Source organism: Staurois parvus, unplaced genomic scaffold (genome assembly GCF_062004578.1).
Source record: "Staurois parvus isolate SC_StPar_1 unplaced genomic scaffold, SC_StPar_1.0 ptg001245l, whole genome shotgun sequence".
NCBI lineage: Eukaryota > Metazoa > Chordata > Amphibia > Anura > Ranidae > Staurois > Staurois parvus.
In genome coordinates this window covers 646,064-670,790 of record NW_028319041.1, presented here as the reverse complement: position 1 = coordinate 670,790, position 24,727 = coordinate 646,064, and the positions used below count along the sequence as shown (strand labels likewise).

The 24,727-nt window shown below is 44.4% G+C and overlaps 1 protein-coding gene across 34 annotated transcripts in view; it reads left to right on the top strand.

Annotated features, from left to right (window-relative positions):
* The window catches only part of OBSCN (obscurin, cytoskeletal calmodulin and titin-interacting RhoGEF), a 518,757-nt gene that overhangs the window by 43,315 nt on the left and 450,715 nt on the right, over positions 1-24,727 (top strand). For all 34 annotated transcript variants that reach the window (XM_089660447.1, XM_089660452.1, XM_089660453.1 and 31 more), the window contains exons 2-3: positions 6,226-7,372; positions 19,145-19,414. In XM_089660447.1, the coding sequence (XP_089516573.1) occupies positions 6,235-7,372; positions 19,145-19,414 (1,408 nt within the window). In that variant the 5' untranslated portion in view covers positions 6,226-6,234. The remainder of the gene's footprint in view (positions 1-6,225; positions 7,373-19,144; positions 19,415-24,727) is intronic.

Sequence of the window (24,727 nt, the reverse complement as noted above, 5' to 3'; positions counted from 1 at the left end):
TCAGCCTCATTGTCCCCTGAGAGAAGAAAGCCTGGGAAGCAGGGAAAGGGCCAGCCAAGCGTAAGGCCTGAAGGCAGCCACCAACCCACAAGCTACAGGAGAGGACTGAGAGAGTAAACCTGTACCCCCTGGCCAGATATGGGGAGAGGGCAGTCAGGTGGCAAACCCAACTAGCTCCTCATCTGGGGCTTGGAATTGGCAGCTTCTGGGTCCCCTTGCTCAGGCAGCTGGGTGAAGGGGAGGATTTGGGGTTTGGGGAGGTACCCCAGAATAGCTGAAGCGCTCTTCAAAGGAGAGACTTTCATTCTCTTTATCCACATCTGTACATAGTTGCTGAGGAGTTTGTCCTCAAGTTCCTACAGTTCCTTGCAGGGACGGACTGACAACTCATGGGGCCCCCGGGCAATAGGGGATCATGGGGCCACTGTGTCCAAACTCAAAAAAGCCTACGTAAAAGGTACCAGGGGCATCTCATGGGGCCCCCTACTGACCCCGGGCCCTAGGGCAGTGCCCGAGTTTCCAAATGGTCAGTCCACCCCTGGTTCCTTGGCCATCCCATACAGCCCTCAACCCCATCCAAGTTCAATACCCCTTAATAAAACTACAGAAAAACAAGCTTAAGGACTGTTTACTGCCTCCAGCGTGCAAGTGTGGAGGAAAATGCGTGTTGCCTGGCTGTGCAGGACTATAGGGGGACCCAGAAAGCTCACTACCCCTAAGGGTACATCATGACAGCGAATGGTGCAGAAACGAGCAAGTTCAGAAGGAGGTCTGCAATGGAGACCTATGAAGAAATATTTGTGTTGCTGGAAAAGAACACAGTATCAGCGGAAAGTTCACTTTAATTCCAGACCAGAAATTGTTTCCATCAGTAGTAAAGAAGTTAGTAGCCAAACCCGTTGTTGGGGGGGGAGCGCAGCAGATCTTCTGCACAGGAGTGGGGTGGGGGAGGGGATGCGCTGCCCATCGACATAACTCGGAGATTAAGGGGGCTATTTTAGTGGTGCGATTTGCGGTGTTTCCTTTCTGGGAGTGTCAGAGGTGAAAGACTAATGAGAGAGGTGACTTTGTTCATGGCATTTGGGCTTCATACAAAGGTGTAATCATACTCAGTACCGGCAAAGAGGATCAATATTGGAAGAAGGATGGCCGGTGGAACACACTCGGGGTTTGTAAAGTTGGGTTTAGGAACTTTGCGCTCAGCAAGATTTTGCAAAGCATTTGTCATGTTTTTAGCAGTTTTCAAGCAGCTTGTAAGAGATAGTAATTGTAAGAGGTAGAATCAGTAGAGGAATCTATGGGCTGTAAGTGCCACATTGTAGCCAGTATAGAAAATCTGTTCTTTTTTTTTGTTAGCTCTGAAAGGAGTGAGATACTTCACCATCATTAGCTCTGTAGGGGCCACTGGATTTAGGGCCTGTTTCTCCCTCACGACCAGGGCCAATGCTAAACTATTTTCTGGCCTAGGCAAGACCGGCAACTTGTCCCCCACCCAAAAAATAAAACTTCACCTGTAGTTCTAGTTCTCCTAGTGCGCATCCTCCTTCCACTCAAATTTTCCACCCAACACAAATCTTCACCCCAAAATCCATCCTCCTAACACAACCCCCTTCAAATTATCCTTCCCCCACCCAAATCCCCCTTCCTAGCACAACTCCTCCCGATCCCCCCTCCTATCACAATTGCCCTCCAATCCTCCCTCCTGAAACAAACCTCCCCCAATCCCCCTCTTCTAGCACACATTCCACCCAATCCTTACTCTTAGTAAAAAAAATACCCCCCAATCTCCTCTTCTAGCACAAATTCCCCCCAATTCTCTCTCCTGGAACAAATCCCCCCCTCACCTAGCACAACCCTCCCCCCAACCCCCCTCTCCTAGCACAAATTCCCCCACCCATCCCCCTCTCCTAGCAAAAGTCCCCCCTCCCCAAATCCAACCCCCATAACACTCTGTCCCCCACCATTCATCTCTCCTAGCACAAATTCCCCCCATTCCCCTCTCCTAGCATAACTCCCCCCCCAATCGCCTCTCATAGCACAAATTCCCTCCCAATCCCCTCTCCTAGCAAAAATCCCCCACCATCCCCCCTCCAAGCACAGATTACCCCCCTATCCCCCTCTAGCAGAACCCCCCCAATTCCCTATCCCAGCACAAATTCCCCCCAATTCTCTCTCCTGGAACAAATCCCCCACTCTCCTAGCACAACCCCCCCATCCCCTTTCCTAGCACAAATCCCCCCTATCCCCCCTCAGAGTACAGATTACTCCCCCCATCCCCCCTAGCAAAACCTCCCTAATTCCTGATCCTAGCACAAATCGCCCCCATCCACCCTCCTAACACCCCCCCCAACCCCCCTCTCCTAGCACAAATTCCCCCACCCACCCCCCTCTTCTAGCAAAAGTCCCCCCTCCCCAAATCCACCCCCCTAACACTCTGCCCCCCACCATTTCTCTCTCCTAGCACAAATTCCCCCCATTCACCTCTCCTAGCATAACTCCCCCCAATCGCCTCTCATAGCACAAATCTCCTCCCAACCCCCTCTCCTAGCATAATTCCCTCCCAATCCCCTCTCCTAGCACAAATCCCCCACCATCCCCCCTCCGAGCACAGATTACCCCCTATCTCCCTCTAGCAGAACCCCCCAATTCTCAATCCTAGCACAAATCGCCCCCATCCCCCCTGCTAACACCCCCCAATCCCCCTCTTCTAGCACAATCCCCGCAACCCACCCTCCTGACACAACCCAATCTCCTTCTCCTAGCACAAATTTCCCCCATCCCCCCTCCTAACAAAAGTCCCCCCCAATCCACCCTCCTAACACTCCACCCCTCACCATTCCCCTCTCCTAGCACAAATTCCCCCCAATCCACTCTCCTAGCACAAATCTCCCCACCAATTCCCTCTCTTAGCTCAAATTCCTCCCCCAATCCTCCCTTCCTAGCACAGATTACCCCCCAATCCTACCCCCTAGCACAGTGGTCTCCAATTTGTGGCCCGGAGGCCGAATGCACTTTAATAACTTGCTATTAGAGGTGTACTTTAAATTGGCTGCACAATAGTTACCCAGCAAAGGTAATCCCTTCAACCATCACTGGTTCCTCTTGCTGGCCTCCATGTCATTAGAGAAAAAAGTACATAGTTACCTAGTTTTATAGTTAGTCTGGCTGAAAAAATACTAAAGTTCAACCATAGAAAAAAATATATTCCTACACCCACAACTGATATAGTTGAAAGTAGTGATATAGATATCAGCGGGAGGAGCCAAAGAGAGCTGGTCCTGGGGAGACCAATGAAATTGGCACTGTTGGAAGATTCAGTTCCCAGTGAACTTCAAAGGACAGTTTCTACCGGGGCGGACCGACCATTCGAGCACTAGGGCACTGCCCGAGGGCCCGAGGTCAGTAGGGGGCCCCATGAAATGCCCCTGGTACCTTTTTCATAGGCTTTTTTGAGTTTGGGCAAGGACACAGGGGCCCCATGATCCCCTATTGCCCGGGGGGCCCCATGAGTTGTCAGTCCGCCCCTGGTTTTCACTACACTGACTATTGTTTGGCGGAAAGCTGGAATGATTAGTATTTCCTCTCTTCTTTAATAGGTAAAGCTTTAAAACCCAACTCATGGAAACATAAAATGCCTTGCAATGGGAAGTTAATTGCTTATTTAGTTCTAAGGGGCATAGAAAAGACGATCTACATACCTGACTCTCCGATCCTCCATGCTAGACGGCTCCCTCAACATCTTCTTCCCCCATGGTTCAGCAGATTATGGCCCTAATGTCATCAAGACTGACGCAGGGTCTGTAGCCCTGCATTGAACGTGATGATGCCAAGGTACGGTCCACTGTTGGAGCATGAGGGAGCGCCATCTGCCAGCGGAGCTGAGGATTAGGTAAGTAAAGGTGCTTCTCCTTTCTCCTAGACCAGGCGTCTCCCAACTTTCCAAGCAAAGGGCCAGTTTACTGCACTTTAGACTTTGGGGGAAGGGGAGGGGCAGACTGTGGCCAGTGGGAGTAGGAAATGCCCCAGCATCAGTGAGAGTGAGCAAGGCCTCAGGCTTGGTGGTAAGTGGGAGTAAAACAATCACATAGTACCTATGGTAAGCAGGAGGAGCAACAATGTCCCATTATTAGTATTCATGCGAGCAATAATGGCTCATCGTTGGTGTCAGTGGAAGAGTGGGCAGAATGGTCCCTCATCATTGGTGTCAATGGGATGAATTATGCCCCACTGTTGGTGTCAGTGGAAGAGTGGACAGAATGGTCCTTCATCATTGGTGTCAGTGGGATGAATTATGCCCCATTGTTGGTGTCAGTGGAAGGAATGGTGCCTCATTGCTGGTGTCAGTGGGAAGAATGGTGTCTCATATCAGGGTGAAGAATAATCCCCCAAAAGCCAGATAAAGGCAAGCAAAGGGCCGCATTCGGCTCGTGGCTCACAGTTTGGAGACCACTGCCCTAGACTAAACAAGCAGTTCACCCTTGCAATGAAGGCACAGCTCCACTGCAAGGGAGAATATTAAAGTTTCCTGGAGTTGGGCATTAACTGGGTAACTTTTATACAGAGACGGGTTGCTCCAAACGTTATTCTTCTCACTTTCTGTCCAAGATAGGAATGTCAGACAGAACACGAAGTGCAAGAATATGACTGCAATAGGGACACAGCAATTGACCAGGCTGGGCTCCATTCCATCATCAGAGCCCAAAGTCAAGCCCTTGTGAAATCTCACAATGTGTTGAGGCTTTCATGTGACAGTATTTGTTTCTGGTGATTGGCTACTTAGGTCTGAGCAGGGGCGTATTTACCACAAGGCAAACAAGGCACTTGCCTAGGGCGGCATGTTTCAGGGGGGCAACACTTCTCCCCAGAAGAAGGGATGGAAGAAGGGACACGCACACCATGGGGATCAGGTGGGATCTGAGAGAGGCTGCGGACTGCTTGACGGTGTATGTAGAGCCTGACTCTCTTCTCCGGGGAGCTGTGAAGATGGGTGCCTATCTCTATCACTGGGAAAGGGGGGTAGTGGAAGGCTCTCCCAGATCGGGGGCAGGGGTGTTGTTGGTCAATGTCAGACTCTCTCCACGAGAGGGGGAAGGGGGGGTATTAGTCAGTGTCCGTGGGGGCAGGCGATTTTTGTGTTGCCTAGGGCAGCACAATACCTAAATACACCACTGGGTCTGAGCAGTGCATGCTGGGAGGAGCTCTCATGATTGGCTACTTAGGTCTGAGCAGGAGCGTATTTACCACAAGGCAAACAAGGCACTTGCCTAGGGCGGCATGTTTCAGGGGGGCAGCACTTCTCCCCAGAAGAAGGGATGGAAGAAGGGACACACACACCATGGGGATCAGGTGATATCCGAGAGGGACTGCTTGATGGTGTATGTAGAGCCCAACTCTCTTTCCCGGGGAGCTGTGAAGATGGGTGCCTATCTCTATCACCGGGAAGGGGGGGTAGTGGAAGGCTCTCCCAGATGGGGGGCAGGGGTGTTGTTGGTCAATGTCAGACTCTCTCCGCGAGAGGGGGAAGGGGGGGTATTAGTCAGTGTCCATGGGGGCAGGCGATTTTTGTGTTGCCTAGGGCAGCACAATACCTAAATACACCACTGGGTCTGAGCAGTGCATGCTGGGAGGAGCTCACATGCTCACTTCCATACTTGGAAGAACCCTGTATTTTATGAGGGGTCTGATGAAGCCACAGAGAGGAAGAACAGCATAAGTAGAAGTGGTGTGCTTGAGAAAGAGCTGGTAGTCTCTCCAAATATCACATTGGATGGAAGGACCAATATTTTTTACTGTTGGTTTTGATTTATTTAAAAAAAAAAAAGAGCAGACTGCCAATATTTGTTGTGGATTCCATTAATGGGTTGGGGTTGGGCTAGCAAGAGAGCATCACTCTGCCCTAAATGAGAAAAGTGATGGATTATCTTCAGGTAGACTACAAAGCTAATTTCATAGGAAACTATGCTACAGCCTTGAAAGAATAAAGAAGAAATGTCCAGAGCTAAATTCTGTTCTGATTTGACTTCGCTCCAACTCCGGAGCTTATCCAGAAGAAAACATGCTGTCCTCTGGCCCCGGGCCATGGAGCCAGCTGCAAACTCCACAGCTTTGCCAACCCTAGCTGGTGTAATGAACTTAACAGCTACTCCTTTCAAAAACCGCATCCCCCTTTAATTGGACTTGAGCTCTCTTCATATTATTCTTACTGATTGTTTATTTCTTTTTCAGGTTGCCAAGATGGATTACAGCTCGTTTAGCGGAGCTCCGCGCTTCCTGACCAGGCCCAAAGCCTTCATGTTATCTGTGGGTAAGGATGCAACACTGAGCTGTCAAATCATCGGAAATCCAATCCCCAAAGTCACATGGGAAAAGGACAAGGTCCACATTGAGTCAGGAGGTCGCTTCAAGATGACAGAAGATGGTGGCTTATACCAGCTCACCATATATGACCTCACTGCAGAAGACAGCGGCCAGTACATCTGTAGGGCGATCAACAACATTGGAGAATCTTTTGCAGCAGTCACCATCAAGATTGGGGATGAAAAGGAAAGCACTCAAGTCGAATGTGCGCCATTTTTCATTCTCAAACCAACCAACACCAGGCTGAACCTGGGAGAAAATGCCCTTTTCCGCTGCAGAGTACAGGGTGACCCGCGGCCAGTCATCAGTTGGGAAAAAGACGGGAGGGCTTTGGGGACACCGATTGACTCAAACAGAATTCGTGTTGAGGTTGACGGGGAGTCAAGTTCTTTGAGAATCCACTGCATTCGGTTTTCAGATAGCGGGACATATATTTGTAGGGCCGAGAGCCCTGTGGGCCAAACCAAGGCATCTGCTTCACTGTTTATTGAATCTTTCTCCAACCTCAATGCCAACAGCACCACTGCTCTGGAACCTGCTTATGGTAAAACGGCATCACTTTTGTCTCACCTGCAGAAGAGACGGGAGGAAATACGAAAAACCGACCTTTCCATCCTCGGTTCCTATGAGTCCAACGCAACTTCCTATGGTGCTCTGGACCCACTGACCGGTCTAGGCTTAAGTTTGTCCATAGATTATGAAAGAGCAGCTACTCTTACCCCCAAAATAGGGCGCGATAGCACCTACAGCGTTCTCACACGTACCTGCACGGTGACGGAGGGCAAACATGCAAAAATGAGTTGCTTTGTCACTGGGGAGCCCAAGCCTGAAATTGTTTGGAAAAAGGATGGAGAGGTCATCGCGGAAGGGCGCAGACACGTCATCTATGAGGATGAGCAAGAAAACTTTGTGCTGAAAATTTTATTTTGTAAACAAATCGACAACGGATTATACACATGTACAGCTTCAAACTTGGCCGGTCAAACCTACAGCTCGGTGCTTGTCATTGTGAAAGGTTAGTGCCGCAAGGGACTATTGTGTGCAAGTGGGTGCAGGTGGGGGAGGGGTCATATTATACTGTTATAGTAATTATTATTACCTGGAAATAACATCCGTGCTTCTTTAAAGTTTTTACTTTGCTTGCTGTTCATTTTCATCATTGCATCTGCCAAATTTTTGTGTATGCCAAATACTGCAACCAACATCTTATATGACTGACTGCTGCGAGAGAATGAGTTGGAGGATAAGACACTTAAAGGCTGGGCTGTGCTCAGTGGTTCTAAAATGACCCATAAGCAAATTGTACAGCAGTAGCAGCCTCTATGTTTTTCCCTTGCAGGGGCGGACTGACCATTCGAGCACTCGGGCACTGCCCGAGGGCCCGGGGTCAGTAGGGGGCCCCATGAGATGCCCCTGGTACCTTTCATTGGCTTTTTCATAGGATTTTTTGGGTATGGGCGTGGACACGGGGCCCCATGATCCCCTATTGTCCGGGGGCCCCATGAGTTGTCAGTCCACCCGTTCCCTTGAAAGTAAAACTTTAAAGTGAACCTGTGCTTGCCAACCACAAGCACATACTCATCTTTCTTTCATTCCCTCTTGACTCCATTCCACATCCAAGAACGAAGAAAGGAAGCTTTAGGTCATGGCTTGAAACTTACATGGTGCTAAGGACTATCACAAAGTTACTGATAACCAAACACTTGTGTTGTCACATGGTAGACAAAGTAACGGGTTCACTATCCACAATAGACCAGGGCTTGAAAAAGCCTCTCGCCCCGCTCGCCAAATGCGAGGAGAAATTCTCGAGCGGTGAGAACAGTTGATGGAGCGGCTGCGCTCCAAGCCTCATTGTGAAGCCGAGTTCCAGTTTCCAACTTCTGGTTTCCGGCTTCTTCGGCACCGCCGCTGAGGGGACAGGTGAGGTCCGCTCTCCTCCGCTGAGAGGAGACACCCTTTCCACCTCCACGGGGGACTCGGGAGGACAGTAAGTACTGTATACATGTCATATCACTATAATGGAGTACAGGGGAGCTGGGATATACAGTTTTATATTTTGGACTCTTTATTCTAAAGAAAAATGTAATTTCATAAGCTTTAAGGGGGCGTGGTTGGGGGCAGGGCTGGGGGCGGGGTTGGGGGACAGGACGCGGTGGCGTTGGAGGTGGACCTGGGCAAGGTTGGGTGGGGCAACTGGTGGAGAGTAAGGTTTGTGCCTGGATAGTAGGTCTGGAGTCGAAATTTTAAGCCCTGCAATAGACCATTGGCAGTGGATCATCAGAGATTCCCGAGTAAGCTTCCTGAGCAGGGACGGACAGACCATTCGGGCATTTGGGCACTGCCCGAGGGCCCAGGGTCAGTAGGAGGCCCCATGAGATGCCCCTGGTACCTTTCGTAGGCTTTTTTGGGTGTGGTTTGAGTGTGGGCGAGGACACAGGGGCCTCACGATCCCTTATTGCCCGAGGGCCCCATGAGTTGTCAGTCCGCCCCTGTTCCTGAGCAAGTCAATACATACACATGGCTATGCACCCTCCTGCTGCCCCATGTGACAGCACTTGGTCCTTGTGGATGGCTGCTCAGGCACCAAAAGCCTCACTGTGCAAGGAATGGGGGGTGTTATATGAACCCTGTACCTTAAAGTACTGGACACGGCAATGCACTGTACCCGGTCTTTGGCGGGCAACATCTGGCTCGCGGGCTGTAATTTGAGGACCCCCTGCATTAGGGGCTAATTAAAGCATATGCTAGTTTTGGCCAGAGATGCAGAGAAGACCTTGAGGTCATCTTCTTGCTAACCATCATCATCGGCAACGAGTTCATTTCAGCGCGCTACAAATAAGACCCGTGCAAACCAGAGCTTCCTATCAAACTGTCCTTATAGTTATCATCCATCGAAGTCACAGATGTAGATCTCATGCCAAACCAGAATGACATTTTACCGTATGGTCTAAGCTCTATATTTTGGCAGCTTAAAAGTCCCATCCCAGCCAAGGGATTCAGTGAAGTATATGATATTTTTTGGAATGTGGTACCCCTTGGTTTCATTGTAGTCACAGAAACAGTTGCTGTCATGCGGCCAACAGCTACTCATTTCTGTCCTGTGTTAGCATTGGCTGTAGAGAGAATTGGACTATTATACCAGTGTTTCTCAACCTTTTTTCAGTCAAGGCACCCTTTAAAATTATGGACAGTCCAGAGGCACCCTTTAAAATTATGGACAGTCCCGAGGCACCCTTTAAAATTATGGACAGTCTTGACGCACCCTTAAAAATTATGGACAGTCCTGAGGCACCCTTTAAAATTATGAACAATCCCGAGGCACCCTTTAAAATTATGGACAGTCCTGAGGCACCCTTAAAAATTATGGACAGTCTTGAGGCACCCTTTAAAATTATGGACAGTCTTGAGGCACCCTTAAAAATTATGGAAAGTCTTGAGGCACCCTTTAAAATTATGGACAGTCCTGAGGCACTCTTAAAAATTATGGACAGTCTTGAGGCACCCTTTAAAATTATGAACAGCCCTGGGGCACCCTTTAAAATTATGGACAGTTCTGAGGCACCCTTTAAAATTATGGACAGTCTTGAGGCGCCCTTTAAAATTATGGACAGTCCCGAGGCACCCTTTAAAATTATGGACAGTCTTGAGGTGCCCTTTAAAATTATGAACAATCCCGAGGCACCCTTAAAAATTATGGACAGTCTTGAGGCACCCTTTAAAATTATGGACAGTCTTGAGGCACCCTTAAAAATTATGGACAGTCTTGAGGCACCCTTTAAAATTATGAACAGCCCTGGGGCACCCTTTAAAATTATGGACAGTTCTGAGGCACCCTTTAAAATTGTGGACAGTCTTGAGGCGCCCTTTAAAATTATGGACAGTCCCGAGGCACCCTTTAAAATTATGGACAGTCCCGAGGCACCCTTAAAAATTATGGACAGTCTTGAGGCACCCTTAAAAATTATGGACAGTCCCGAGGCACCCTTAAAAATTATGGACAGTCTTGAGGCACCCTTTAAAATTATGAACAGTCCTGGGGCACCCTTTAAAATTATGGACAGTTCTGAGGCACCCTTTAAAATTATGGACAGTTCTGAGGCACCCTTTAAAATTATGGACAGTTCTGAGGCACCCTTTAAAATTATGGACAGTCCCGAGGCACCCTTAAAAATTATGGACAGTCTTGAAGGCACCCTTTAAAATTACAGACAGTCTTGAGGCACCCTTTAAAATTATAGACAGTCTTGAGGCACCCTTTAAAATTATAGACAGTCTTGAGGCACCCTTTAAAATTATAGACAGTCTTGAGGCACCCCATTCTAAAATGTGAAAACTGTTCTAATAGCTGTATATAACACAGCAACATCCACACATGTAGGACACCCAACAGTGGAGGTGATTTATTCTTCCAAAGCAAATACACTTTTGCACCCTGGTACTGACTAGTATTCCAATGTTTCTCTTCTCCCTCAGTTGTTCTCCATCACTGAGCTAATGTGACCCCAGCACTGATGGAGAGGGGCGGGGGAGGGTCAAACTAGGATGCTGTGCAGGCAGCTGACATCCTCCTTATCAATTGATGATGTCATTGGTTGTCAGGATGCCGGCGGCTAGAAGGTTGTTATGGTTCACAATGACAACCTGTGGCTTTGTGTAACTAAAATTCAGCCGCTGGCTTTTATACAAGTTTTGGGCAGTTTTTAGACATTTTGGCAAGGCACCCCTGAAGAAACCTCAAGGCACCCTGGGGTGCCTGGGCACCCCGGTTGAGAAAGGATGTATTATATTATAACCCCAAGGGCAGCACAGTAGTAGCTAGTAGTTATACCTTGCAGCACTTGGTTTTAATCTTGGTCAGGGTGCCATCTGCATGGAGTTTACATGTTCCTCCTGTATTTGCATGGGTTTCCTCCAGGTGTTCCAGGTTCCTCCCACACTTCAAAGACATGCTGCTAGCTTGTTTGTTACTGTATATGAGCCTATTCAATAAAATAGTTGCGATTTCTTGTTATGATTAGCTGTGATTGGCCACAGCTTAACACATGACTCAGATGGGGGCTGTGGGCTGTGATTGGCCCACTCTGTACCATGTGATTACTGTGACCAATCTCAGCTAGCAATGCAATTGTATACAATGTATACAGTTTACAATTGTCATGCGACCTGCTGTTATTGGTCACAGCAGTCATACGGTGGCGGCAACGGGCTGGTGCACAGAATAGGAGGGGGGGGGGGTTGGCTTAGGTGTGAGGAAGTGGGAGTGGACACCGCCAAGAAATGTTTCTTGTTTCCTGAAAAAAAAATGATCTACCGTTTCCTAACAGGCTTGGTTAGAGGAAATTAAAGAAGGTAACTGTGATTTTTGGGTGGATTTTCAGTCTCTGCACCAAAAGAGCTTACGTTCTAATGACCCACCACAATCATACACTTTTATTGGACATTTATATAGCTCCGACATATACTGCAGTGCTGCACAGAGGTCAATGAGCCAGTCACCTCAGGCAAAGGAGCTTGAACTCTACAGCCCCCACCAGGGGCGGACTGACCATCTGGAAACACGGGCATTGCCCGAGGGCCCGGGGTCAGTAGGGGGCCCCATGAGATGCCCCTGGTACCTTTTTCATAGGCTTTTTTGAGTTTGGGCAAGGACACAGGGGCCCCATGATCCCCTATTGCCCGGGGGCCCCATGAGTTGTCAGTCCGCACCTGGTCCCCACCACAGTCACCCATTCAGGAGTCAAAGTTGTCCAAAGCCCCTTCATTTCTTGGTAGTTTTATTTTTTTTTTTTGGTGTTGAAAGAAAACATCCAGTATCCAGATTTTCAGTAGGGGTGTTATGAAAGACCCCCAATGGAAGTGTTTATGGAAGCAACTCTGAAAATATCCAGCATGTCAGGTTCCCGGCTATATATATCGACTCAGCTGGGAGCTAATCCCCAGATACAGCTCCTCCAGTATTGCCAGTCTTCCAGGACAGAAGGGAACGAGTCAAACAGTTATTTGTAGAATGTCTACTGATCCACATCCACCGAGGTGTGTCCTATATACAGTATGGTAAGGATCTAAATCTCCATAAAAAGATCAGAAATATTTGCTGCTGGATTATTAGTGTTGTTTACTAAGAAATAGGGATTATAAGGGGTCCCCCTCCCCTGTCCACATCCATTCTGTCACCTCCATCTTTCCCCAAGGTCCATGGTCGACTTCTGCTCCCATATGCCCTCCCGATTCAGTCCCCTGATCAATTTATACTGTCCCCCCCCATTTCCAATTTATTTGACATATATTTTAAAAATATTTTTCCTAAATATATATATACTGCATGTTGAAATGCATTTTTATTATTTTTATTACAAAAAGTTAAAATATATGTCTTTAAAAGTATATTTTTTCAAACACACACACACACACATATATATATATATATATATATATATATATAGCATGTTGAAATGTGTTTTATGATAAAAATAAAAAATATATATTTTTAAAAACATATGTTTAACATATAAAAAAGTCATTTTAACCTATAGTTTTACATATATTTGTAAGTGCATTCCAAAAATGTAGATTTGTATTTTTAAAGACATACAGTATATTTGAAATGTATTTTTAGAATAACTTATTTTGTAATAAAAATGCATTTCAGCATGATATATATATATATATATACATATATATATATATATATGTGTGTGTGTGTCTGAAAAAATATACTTTTAAAGACATATTTTAAATTTTTATAATAAAAATTCATACAGGTGAAACTCGAAAAATTAGAATATTGTGCAAAAGTTTATTTTTTTCAGTAATGCAACTTAAAAGTTGAAACTAATATATGAGACTCATTACATGCAAAGCAAGATAGTTCAAGCCGTGATTTGTCATCATTGTGATGATTATGGCTTACAGCTCATGAAAACCCCAAATCCACAATCTCAGAAAATGAGAATATTGTGAAAAGGTGGAATATTCTCGGCTCAAAGTGTCCCACTCTAATCAGATCATTAAGCCATAACACCTGCAGAGGGTTCCTGAGCCTTTAAATGGTCTCTCAGTCTGGTTCAGTAGGAATCACAATCATGGGAAAGACTGCTGACCTGACACCATCACTGACACCCTCCATAAGGAGGGAAAGCCTCAAAAGGTAATTGCAAAAGAAGTTGGATGTTCCCAAAGTGCTGTATCAAAGCACATTAATAGAAAGTTATGTGGAAGGGAAAAGTGTGGAAGAAAAAGGTGCACAAGCAGCAGGGATGACCGCAGCCTGGAGAGGATTGTTAGGAAAAGGCCATTCAAAAGTGTTGGGGACTTTCACAAGGAGTGGACTGAGACTGGAGTCAGTGCATCAAGAGCCACCACACACAGACGGATCCTGGACATGGGCTTCAAATGTCGTATTCCTCTTGTCAAGCCACTCCTGAACAACAAACAACATCAGAAGCGTCTTACCTGGGCTAAAGAAAAACAGACCTGGTCTGTTGCTCAGTGGTCCAAAGTCCTCTTTTCTGATGAGAGCAACTTTTGCATCTCATTTGGAAACCAAGGACCCCGAGTATGGAGGAAGAATGGAGAGGCCCAAGGACCCAGAGTATGGAGGAAGAATGGAGAGGCCCAAGGACCCCGAGTATGGAGGAAGAATGGAGAGGACCAAGGACCCCGAGTATGGAGGAAGAATGGAGAGGCACAAGGACCCCGAGCATGGAGGAAGAATGGAGAGGCCCAAGGACCCCGAGTATGGAGGAAGAATGGAGAGGCCCAAGGACCCCGAGTATGGAGGAAGAATGGAGAGGCACACACTGCAAGATGCTTGAAGTCCAGTGTGAAGTTTCCACAGTCTGTGTTGATTTGGGGAGCCATGTCATCTGCTGGGGTTGGTCCACTGTGCTTCATTAAGTCCAGGGTCAACGCAGCCGTCTACCAGGAGATTTTGGAGCACTTCATGCTTCCTTCCGCAGACGAGCTTTATGGGGATGCTGACTTCATTTTCCAGCAGGACTTGGCACCGCCCACACTGCCAAAAGCACCAAAACCTGGTTCAATGACCGTGGGATTACTGTGCTTGATTGGCCAGCAAACTCGCCTGACCTGAACCCCATAGAGAATCTATGGGGCATTGCCAAGAGAAAGATGAGAGACATGAGACCGAACAATGCAGAAGAGCTGAAGGCCGCTATTGAAGCATCCTGGTCTTCCATAACACCTCAGCAGTGCCACAGGCTGATAGCTTCCATGCCACGCCGCATTGAGGCAGTAATTGCTGCAAAAGGGGCCCAAACCAAGTACTGAGTACATATGCAGCTTCTACTTTTCAGAGGTCCGATATTGTTCTATGTACAATCCTTGTTTTATTGATTGCATGGAATATTCTCATTTTCTGAGATTGTGGATTTGGGGTTTTCATGAGCTGTAAGCCATAATCATCACAATGATGACAAATCACGGCTTGAACTATCTTGCTTTGCATGTAATGAGTCTCATATATTAGTTTCACCTTTTAAGTTGCTGCACTGAAATAAATGAACTTTTGCACCATATTCAAATTTTCGAGTTTCACCTGTATATATAGATATATAGACACTGCATGTTGAAATGTGTTTTTATTATAAAATTTAAAATATATTTAAAATATATATACTTTTTAAATATATTTATTTATTTATTGAAATATATTGAATATGGGCAAAATTGTAGTATTTCAAATATATGTCAGTATATTTGGGAAGAATATTTTTAAAATATATTTCAAATATATTTTTCTTCCATATGGGATAGAATGTGCACTCTGCAAGTGCAGTCGTTCAAGAACTTAGTAAATGAGGTAAAGCTTCACTTTGCAAAAAATAACCAATCACATGCAAGCAAAATAAAAAAAACGAAATTTTTGCTTGCATGCGATCGGATGATGGAAGTCAGCAGAGCTTCTGCTCATTTACTAAACTCTTGGGCAACCGCACTTGCAAAGTACACAGTCTATTTGCCTTTAGTAAAGCAACCCCACAGTTTACCTGATACATGACCAGCTACAATATTGTTGTTAATTTACTAAAGGCAAATAGACTGTGCCAGGGGTGGACTGACAACTCATGGGGCACCCGGTCAATAGGGGATCATGGGGCCCCTGTGTCCTTGCCTAAACTTAAAGGACACCCAAAAAAGCCTATAAAAGGTACCAGGGGCATTTCATGGGGCCCCCTACTGACCCGGGCCCTCGGGCAGTGCCCGAGTGCTCGAATGGTCAGTCCGCCCCTGGACTGTGCACTTTTCAAGCGCAGTTGCCCCAGAGTTTAGTAAATGAGTAGAAGCTCTGCTGACTTCCGTCACCCAATCATGTGAAAGCAAAATGCATTTTTTAAAAAATATTTCTTGCAGGTGATTGAGTATTCTTTGCAAAGTGAAGCTTTACCTCATTTATTAAGCTCTGGAGCAACTGCACTTGCAGAGTGCACCGTCTGTTTGCCTTTAGTAAATCAACCCCATTGCCTGATTGGGCAGCACTTTATACCAGTGTATTGAATCATCAGAGGACGAAAAACATTGGGCTCCATTCACAAAACAACTCGCATGCGGTATTTAGGTGTCCAGACACATTTTGCCTAAATATCGCATGCAGTCCTGAAAATTAAACACATGAAGTAATTACCACTCCCCCTCCTGAAGATTCCCTCCCCCCCTCTTCCTGACCAGGCCATTTTTTGCGTTGCGTTACTTTAACTGACAATTGCGCGGTCATGCAATGCTGCACTCAAATGAAATTTACGTCCTTTTTCCCACGAATTGAGCTTTCTTTCGGTGGTATTTTATCACCTGTGCATTTATAATTTTTTGCACTATAAAAAAAAAAAAAGACCGACGATTTTGAGAAAAAAAACACCCAATATTTTGGACTTTTTGCTATTAAACATGTCCATTAAAATTTTTTAAAAAAAATCTAATTTCGTCATAAATTTAGGCCAAAATGTATTCTGCTCCGTGTCTTCACTAAAAAAAAATCCCAATACGTGTAAATTAATTGATTTACGTGAAAGTTATAGCATCTACAAATGGCGGCATAGAGACTGGGATTTTTTTTTTTTTTTACTAGTAATGGCGGTGATCAGTGACTTATAGCGGGACTGCGGCGGGCATTCTGACACTGGGGGGGGGAACTGACTTGGTGTCACTGACATCTCCAGTGACACCAATACAGCGATCAGTGCTAAAAAAAAAGCACTGACACTGTACTAATGGCACTGGGCAGGAAGGGGTTAACATGAGGGGTGATCAAAGGGTTCACTATGTGGTGTTTTACAGTATGCTGTGTGTGTGCTTTCAACTGTAAGCACACTGCTTTGTATGGTTGTGCTATGCAGAGCCATACAAAGCAGTGTGCTGGAGCTGATAGGGAGAACTGTTTTGTTTACATACAGTTCTCTCCCCCATCGGTAATACTCGGCAATCATCGGGTGTCGGTGAGTAATCACCAGCCGGGACCCAGTGATTGACAGCCAAGGCCACGAATAGCGGTGCGGATAGAGCGCGCGCGCGGCTCATGTTCGCCCTCTACTCGGTAATGCAAAATCACATATATATACACGTGATTTTGCACATCCTTACCGCCCTGTAGCAGTATTTCTGCTATAGGGCAGCAGAAAAGGGTTAAGTAGTGGTCCAGGCATGCGGTATTTCAAAAATGTAAAAATATAATAGGCAATTTTGAGCAGTTTCTGCTTTTTTGGATCAGTTCTCCCAACAGTAATGCATAGAAACTAGGGATGCACCGGGACGGATATCGGTATTAGTATCAGTGCCGATACCGAGTATTTTCACGAGTGCTCCTACTTGCTCTCGATACCTGAAACCGATACCTTGCGGTGTGATTTGCATCAATACAAAATGTATGGACCAGAATTTCACCGCAAAGAATAGCATAGATTAGGGTCCTACTGTATGGAGAGCTCAGGAGCTCACTATGTGGAGATCTCAAGGACACTTTCTATATGGAAAACTCAGGGGCTTACAGCATGGAGAGCTCAGAAGTTTACTGAATTGAAATTTCAGGAGCTTACTGCATGGAGGTCATTGCATGGGGGATGTCAAAGCTCATTGCATGTGGATCTTAAGATCTTACTGCTTGGAGATCTCAGGAGCATACTGCATAGGAGTCTCAAGAGTTCACTGTACAGAGATCTACAAATTTAACTGTAAGGAAATCCCAGGAGCATACTGCATGGGGCTCTCAGAAGCTTACTTCACAGAGTTCTTCATAGCTTACTGTACGTAAATCTCCATAGCTGAGGTCCCATAATGGTAGTTCTTGAAGTTTACAGGAACTTACTGCATAGAGACACCAGAAACTTACCGCAAGGAGATTTTAGGAGCTCGTTGAATGGAGAAATTAGTAGATCATTGCATGGAGACCTTAGGAGCTCACTGCATGGAGACCTTAGGAGCTCACTGCATGGAGACCTTAGGAGCTCACTGCATGGAGACCTTAGGAGCGAATTGCATGGAGATATCAAGAGCTCACTGCAAGGAGATCACAAGAAATCACTGCATTGAGACCTTAGGAGCTCACTGCATGGAGACCTTAGGAGCTCACTGCATGGAGACCTTAGGAGCTCACTGCATGGGGACCTTAGGAGCTCACTGCATGGAGACCTTAGGAGCGAATTGCATGGAGATATCAAGAGCTCACTGCAAGGAGATCACAAGAAATCACTGCATTGAGACCTTAGGAGCTCACTGCATGGAGACCTTAGGAGCTCACTGCATGGAGACCTTAGGCGCTCACTGCATGGAGACCTTAGGCGCTTACTGCATGGAGACCTTAGGCACTCACTGCATGGAGACCTTAGGAGCTCACTGCATGGAGACCTTAGGAGCCAATTGCATGGAGACATCAAGAGCTCACTGCATGGAGACCTTCAGAGCTCACTGCATGGAGACCTTCGGAGCTCACTTCATGGAGACCTTAGGAGTTCACTGCATGGAGACCTTCAGAGCTCACTGCATGGAGACCTTCAGAGCTAACTGCATGGAGACCTTCAGAGCTCACTGCATGGAGACCTTCGGAGCTCACTGCATGGAGACCTTCGGAGCTCACTGCATGGAGACCTTCGGATCTCACTGCATGGAGACCTTAGGAGTTCACTGCATGGAGACCTTAGGAGCTTACTCCATTCAGATCTCAGGTTCTCATGGCATGGAAACCTCATAAGCTTACTTCATAACGATTTCCATAGCCTGCTGTAGGGAGATTGCCATAGCTGTAAGGAGATCCCATGATCCTACTTACTGCATACTACTTAGAAGCTAATTTCATGGAGACTCTGAAGCCTACTGCATCAGAGACCATAGGAGCTCACAGCATGTCCTCAGGTGTTTACTGCATGGAGACCTCAGAAGCCCACTGCATCAGGGACCATAGGAGCTCACAGTATGTCCTCAGGTGTTTACTGCATGGAGACCTCAGAAGCCCACTGCATCAGGGACCATAGGAGCTCACAACATGTCCTCAGGTGTTTACTGCATGAAGACCTCAGAAGCTTACTGCATAGAGTCCTCAGGGGCTCACTTCTTGGGGACCGCAGGAGCTTTTAACCATCTTAAATAGAACAGAATCATTTACTGTAGTTGATAAAATATAAACTGTCAGATTACTGGAATCTTCCAAATTTGTGATTTTGAGTTCATTCATTATTTGCCAGTTTTTCATTCCAATCACAGATAACTCAGGATGGTTTAATTAAGAAGTTTTACATTTTTAATTCTGTATTTGTAATTTTTTTTTCTGTTTCTCATTAAGAGCCCAGAATCCCCTTTAGATCTAAGTTGAGAGACCTTGAAGTTTGGGAGAAAGAAATTGCCACCTTCCAGTGTGAGGTCCCTCAAGCCATTACCGAATCATCATGGTACAAGGAGGAAACCCAAATCCACCAGAGTGCCAAATACAACATCGAGGAAGAGGGGACCATCCGGAGACTCACCATACAGAACGTCACCACGGACGATGATGCAGTCTACATTTGTGAGATGAAGGAGGGCAGCCGAACTATTGCAGAGCTCTCAGTTCAAGGTCAGTCCACCCAAAACTGATATTTCAGGTTTGTGTAGATGTATTTGGTGATACTGTGTAAACCCAACAAAGCAAAAATGGCCAGTACACCAGGTGTTGAAGATCTCAAATTTTGCTATACAAGTTTGGTTGCCTTTCCAACTAAGATCTCAGTAAAGATTTGGGTTGACTTAGTCTGCTAGCCATTTTTTGCTTTGTTGGATTGCCAATTAGACAGAGACCGCCAACAAGTATGCAGGCAGTATTGGTCCTTCTTATTGGAAAGGCTGTGTCCATATTAATTGTACCAACACCTGATATTCACATATCCCAAGTCAATGACTCACCATATAGTAATACATAGAACAAGTTGTCTGCTATGGAGCTTGTATTTTTAAAGACAAGTTAGCAGTAGTCATTTTCCAAATTGTTATCCTAAAAAGTTCCTTTTAAATGACAGTTTATCGAATAAATGTGAAGGTATAACTTTTGCCTTTTCTTCTCCAGTGTTTTAATAGCTGTCATATCAGGCTAACCAGGTTAACCTTAGCTGCCTTGCTGAAGTACAAAGAGTGCATCCTTTGGTGTACTCTTTCTTCTCAAGGAGCCGTTTCCATCTATGGCTTCAACCAGAGCCCCTTCTGTATGTGTAGCCTTCCCTGATGAAAAAATAATTGGGCAATGACAAGAGTGCCTTTAAATACATTTTAATATGACTGCTCAGATATCTGTTGTACAATTTTAACCCCTTTGTTTTTTTATGTACCACAAGATTTTTTTGTGTTCCCCCTGCCCTGAGCATGGGGTAGATAGAGGAAACCTAGAGCCTCTGTACAACAAAGTTTTTCAGTGGGTATATTTGTTTGGATCGGCGAGCAACAAGACACAACTTATAATTCTATATTCATCCTCCGTCAGGATGCCATGGATTCCAGAGACATCATAAAGTCCTGCTACATAGACACATATTAGTTATTAATATCCGAAACACTAGAGAGACAGTGATACCAGCCGGCTAAACTAGGAGCTCTACAGCATACAGCACTCGTCCTTCCTCTGTTCCTATAGTCCTGCCCATTTTATATTTAATCTGTAATATATATATATATATATGATATATTAATGTAAATAATAAAAAATTATATGTGTGTGTATATATATATATATATATATATATATATATATATATATATATATATTTATATATATGTGATATAGTAATATAATATGTGTGTATATCTATGTCTATCTATCTATCTGTAAAAAAAAATATTTAATATACAGTGTATAGTATTTAAAGAACATTTTATATATATATATATATATATATATATATATATATATATATATATATAATATAATATATACACATACTGTATTAATGTATGTATGTGTACATATATGTATTTTTTATATATATATATATATATATATATATATATATATATATATGTATATGTAATATAATAATATAATATGTGTGTATATCTATGTCTGTCTACCTATCTGTAAAGAAAATTATATAATATACAGTATATAGTATTGAAAGAAAAAAAAAAATATATACATACTGTTTATATATATATATATATATATATATATATATATACTGTAATAATGTATTTGTGTGTGTGTGTATATATATATATATATATATATATATATATATATATATATATATGTGATCTAATAATATAATATGTGTGTGTATATCTATGTCTGTCTATCTGGTAAAAAAATATATAATATACAGTATATAGTATTTAGAGAAAAAAAAAAAAATATATATATATATGTCTATATAACAAATAATATACACTCACCGGCTGCTTTATTAGGTCCACCTTGCTAGTACCGGGTTGGACCCCCTTTTGCCTTCTGAACTGCCTTAATTTTTCGTGGCATAGATTCAACAAGGTGTTCGAAACGTTCCTCAGAGATTTTGGTCCATATTGACATGATAGCATCACCCAGTTGCTGCAGATTTGTCAGATTCACATCCATGATGGGAATCTCCTATTCCACCACATCCCAAAGGTGCTCTATTGGATGGAGATCTGGTGACTGTGGAGGCCATTGGAGTACAGTGACTTCGTTGTCAGGTTCAAGAAACCGGTTGGAGATGATTTGAGCTTTGTGACATGGGGCATTATCCTGCTGGAAGGAGCCATCAGAAGATGGCGACACTGGAGTCATAAAGGGATGGACGTGGTCAGCAACAATACTCAGGGAGGCCGTAGCGTTTAAATGATGCTGAATTGGTACTAAGGAGCCCAGAGTGTGCCAAGAAAATATCCCCCACACCATGACGCCACCACCACCAGCCTGAACCGTTGATACAAGGTAGGATGGATCCACCACACCATAACACCACCACCACCAGCCTGAACTGTTGATACAAGACAGGATGGATCCACCACACCTTGACACCACCCCCACCAGCCTGAACCGTTGATGCAAGGCAGGATGGATCCACCATACCATGACACCACCACCAGTCTGAACCGTTGATACAAGGCAGGATGGATCCATGCTTTCATGTTGTTTACGCCAAATTCTGACCCTACCATCTGAATGTCGCAGCTGAAATCCAAACCCATCAGACAAGGCAATATTTTTCCAATCTTCTATTGTCCAGTTTGGATGAGCTTGTGTGAATTGTAGCCTCCGCTTACTGTTCTTAGCTGACAGGAGTGTCCCCCGGTGTGGTCTTCTGCTGCTGCAGCCCATCTGCTGCTGCAGCCCATCTGCTTCAAGGTTGGACGTGTTGTGCGTTCAGAGATGGTATTCTACATACCTTGGCTATAACAAATGGTTATTTAAGTTACTGTTTCCTTTCTAACATCTGGAACCTGTCAGTCCATTCTCCTCTGACATCAACAAGGCATTTTCCTCCACACACCTGCCACTCACTAGATATTTTCTCTTTTTCGGACCATTCTCTGTAAACCCTAGAGATGTTTTTGTGCGTGAAAAACCCAGTAGCTCAGCAGATTATGAAATACTCAGACCAGCCCATCTGGCACCAACAGCCATGCCAAATTCAAAGTCACATAAATCCCCTTTGGCCGGTGAGTGTACAGTATTTTATAAAAATGGAATGACTTGATTAGTAATCCAACATATAAGTACAGTATATATTTCATCTATATGTTCTACCTCATATTTGGTATTTTGTTTAGATATAGTACATAGTTAATCTACTTGAAAAAAAGACACACAAATAGAAAATCTGCATATACACTATCCTATACCCACAGTTGATCCAGAGGAACGCAAAAAATAACCCAAGAAAGCACGATCCAATTTGCTCCTGCTGGGAAAACATTCCTTCCTGATCCCCCAAGAGGCAATCGGATATTCCCTGGATCAACTTTACCTATAAATGTTATATCCAGTTATATTCTGTGTATCCAAGAAAGAATCCAGGACTTTCCTACAGCAATCCACTGAGCTGGCCACAACCAACTCTTGAGGGAGTCTATTTCACATTCTCACAGCTCTTACTGTGAAGAAACCTTTCCAGATTTGGAGATTTAATCTCTTTTCCTCCAGACGTAAAGAGTGCCCCCTTGTCCTCTGTGATGACCTCAGGGTGAATAACTCTACACCGAGTTCACTATATGAACCACTGATGTATTATACATGGAGATCATATCCCCCCCTTATGTATTATACATGGAGATCATATCCCCCCTTATGTATTATACATGGAGATCATATCCCCCCTTATGTATTATACATGGTGATCATATCCCCCCTTATGTATTATACATGGAGATCATATCCCCCCTTATGTATTCTACATGGAGATCATATCCCCCTTATGTATTATACATGGAGATCATATCCCCCTTATGTATTATACATGGAGATCACATCCCCCCTTATGTATTATACATGGAGATCATATCCCCCCCCTTATGTATTATACATGGAGATCATATCCCCCCCCCTTATGTATTATACATGGAGATCATATCCCCCCCCTTATGTATTATACATGGAGATCATATTCCTCCTTATGTATTATACATGGAGATCATATCCCCCCTTATGTATTATACATGGAGATCATATCCCCCCTTATGTATTATACATGGAGATCATATCCCCCCTTATGTATTATACATGGAGATCATATCCCCCCTTATGTATTATACATGGCGATCAAATCCCCCCTTATGTATTATATATGGAGATCATATCCCCCCCTTATGTATTATACATGGAGATCATATCCCCCCCTTATGTATTATACATGGTGATCATATCCCCCTTATGTATTATACATGGAGATCATATCCCCCCTTATGTATTATACATGGAGATCATATCCCCCCTTGTGTATTATACATGGAGATCATATCTCCCCTTATGTATTATACATGGAGATCATATCCCCCCTTATGTATTATACATGGAGATCATATCCCCCCTTCTGTATTATACATGGAGATCATATCCCCCCTTATGTATTATACATGGAGATCATATCCCCCCTTATGTATTATACATGGAGATCATATCCCCCCTTATATATTATACATGGTGATCATATCCCCCACTTATGTATTATACATGGAGATCATATCCCCCCCTTATGTATTATACATGGAGATCATATCCCCCCTTATGTATTATACATGGAGATCATATCCCCCCTTATGTATATACATGGAGATCATATCCCCCCCTTATGTATTATACATGGTGATCATATCCCCCCTTATGTATTATACATGGAGATCATATCCCCCCTTATGTTTTATACATGGAGATCATATCCCCCCTTATGTATTATACATGGGGATCATATCCCCCCTTATGTATTATACATGGAGATCATATCCCCCCTTATGTATTATACATGGAGATCATATCCCCCTTATGTATTATACATGGAGATCATATCCCCTCTTATGTATTATACATGGAGATCATATCCCACCTTATGTATTATACATGGTGATCATATCCCCCTTATGTATTATACATGGAGATTATATCCCCCCCTTATGTATTATACATAGAGATCATATCCCCCCCCTTATGTATTATACATGGATATCATACCCCCCCTTATGTATTACACATGGAGATCATATCCCCACTTATGTATTATACATGGAGATCATATCCCCCCTTATGTATTATACATGGTGATCATATCCCCCCTTATGTATTATACATGGAGATCATATCCCCCCTTATGTATTATACATGGAGATCATATCCCCCCTTCTGTATTATACATGGAGATCATATCCCCCCTTATGTATTATACATGGAGATCATATCCCCCCTTATGTATTATACATGGTGATCATATCC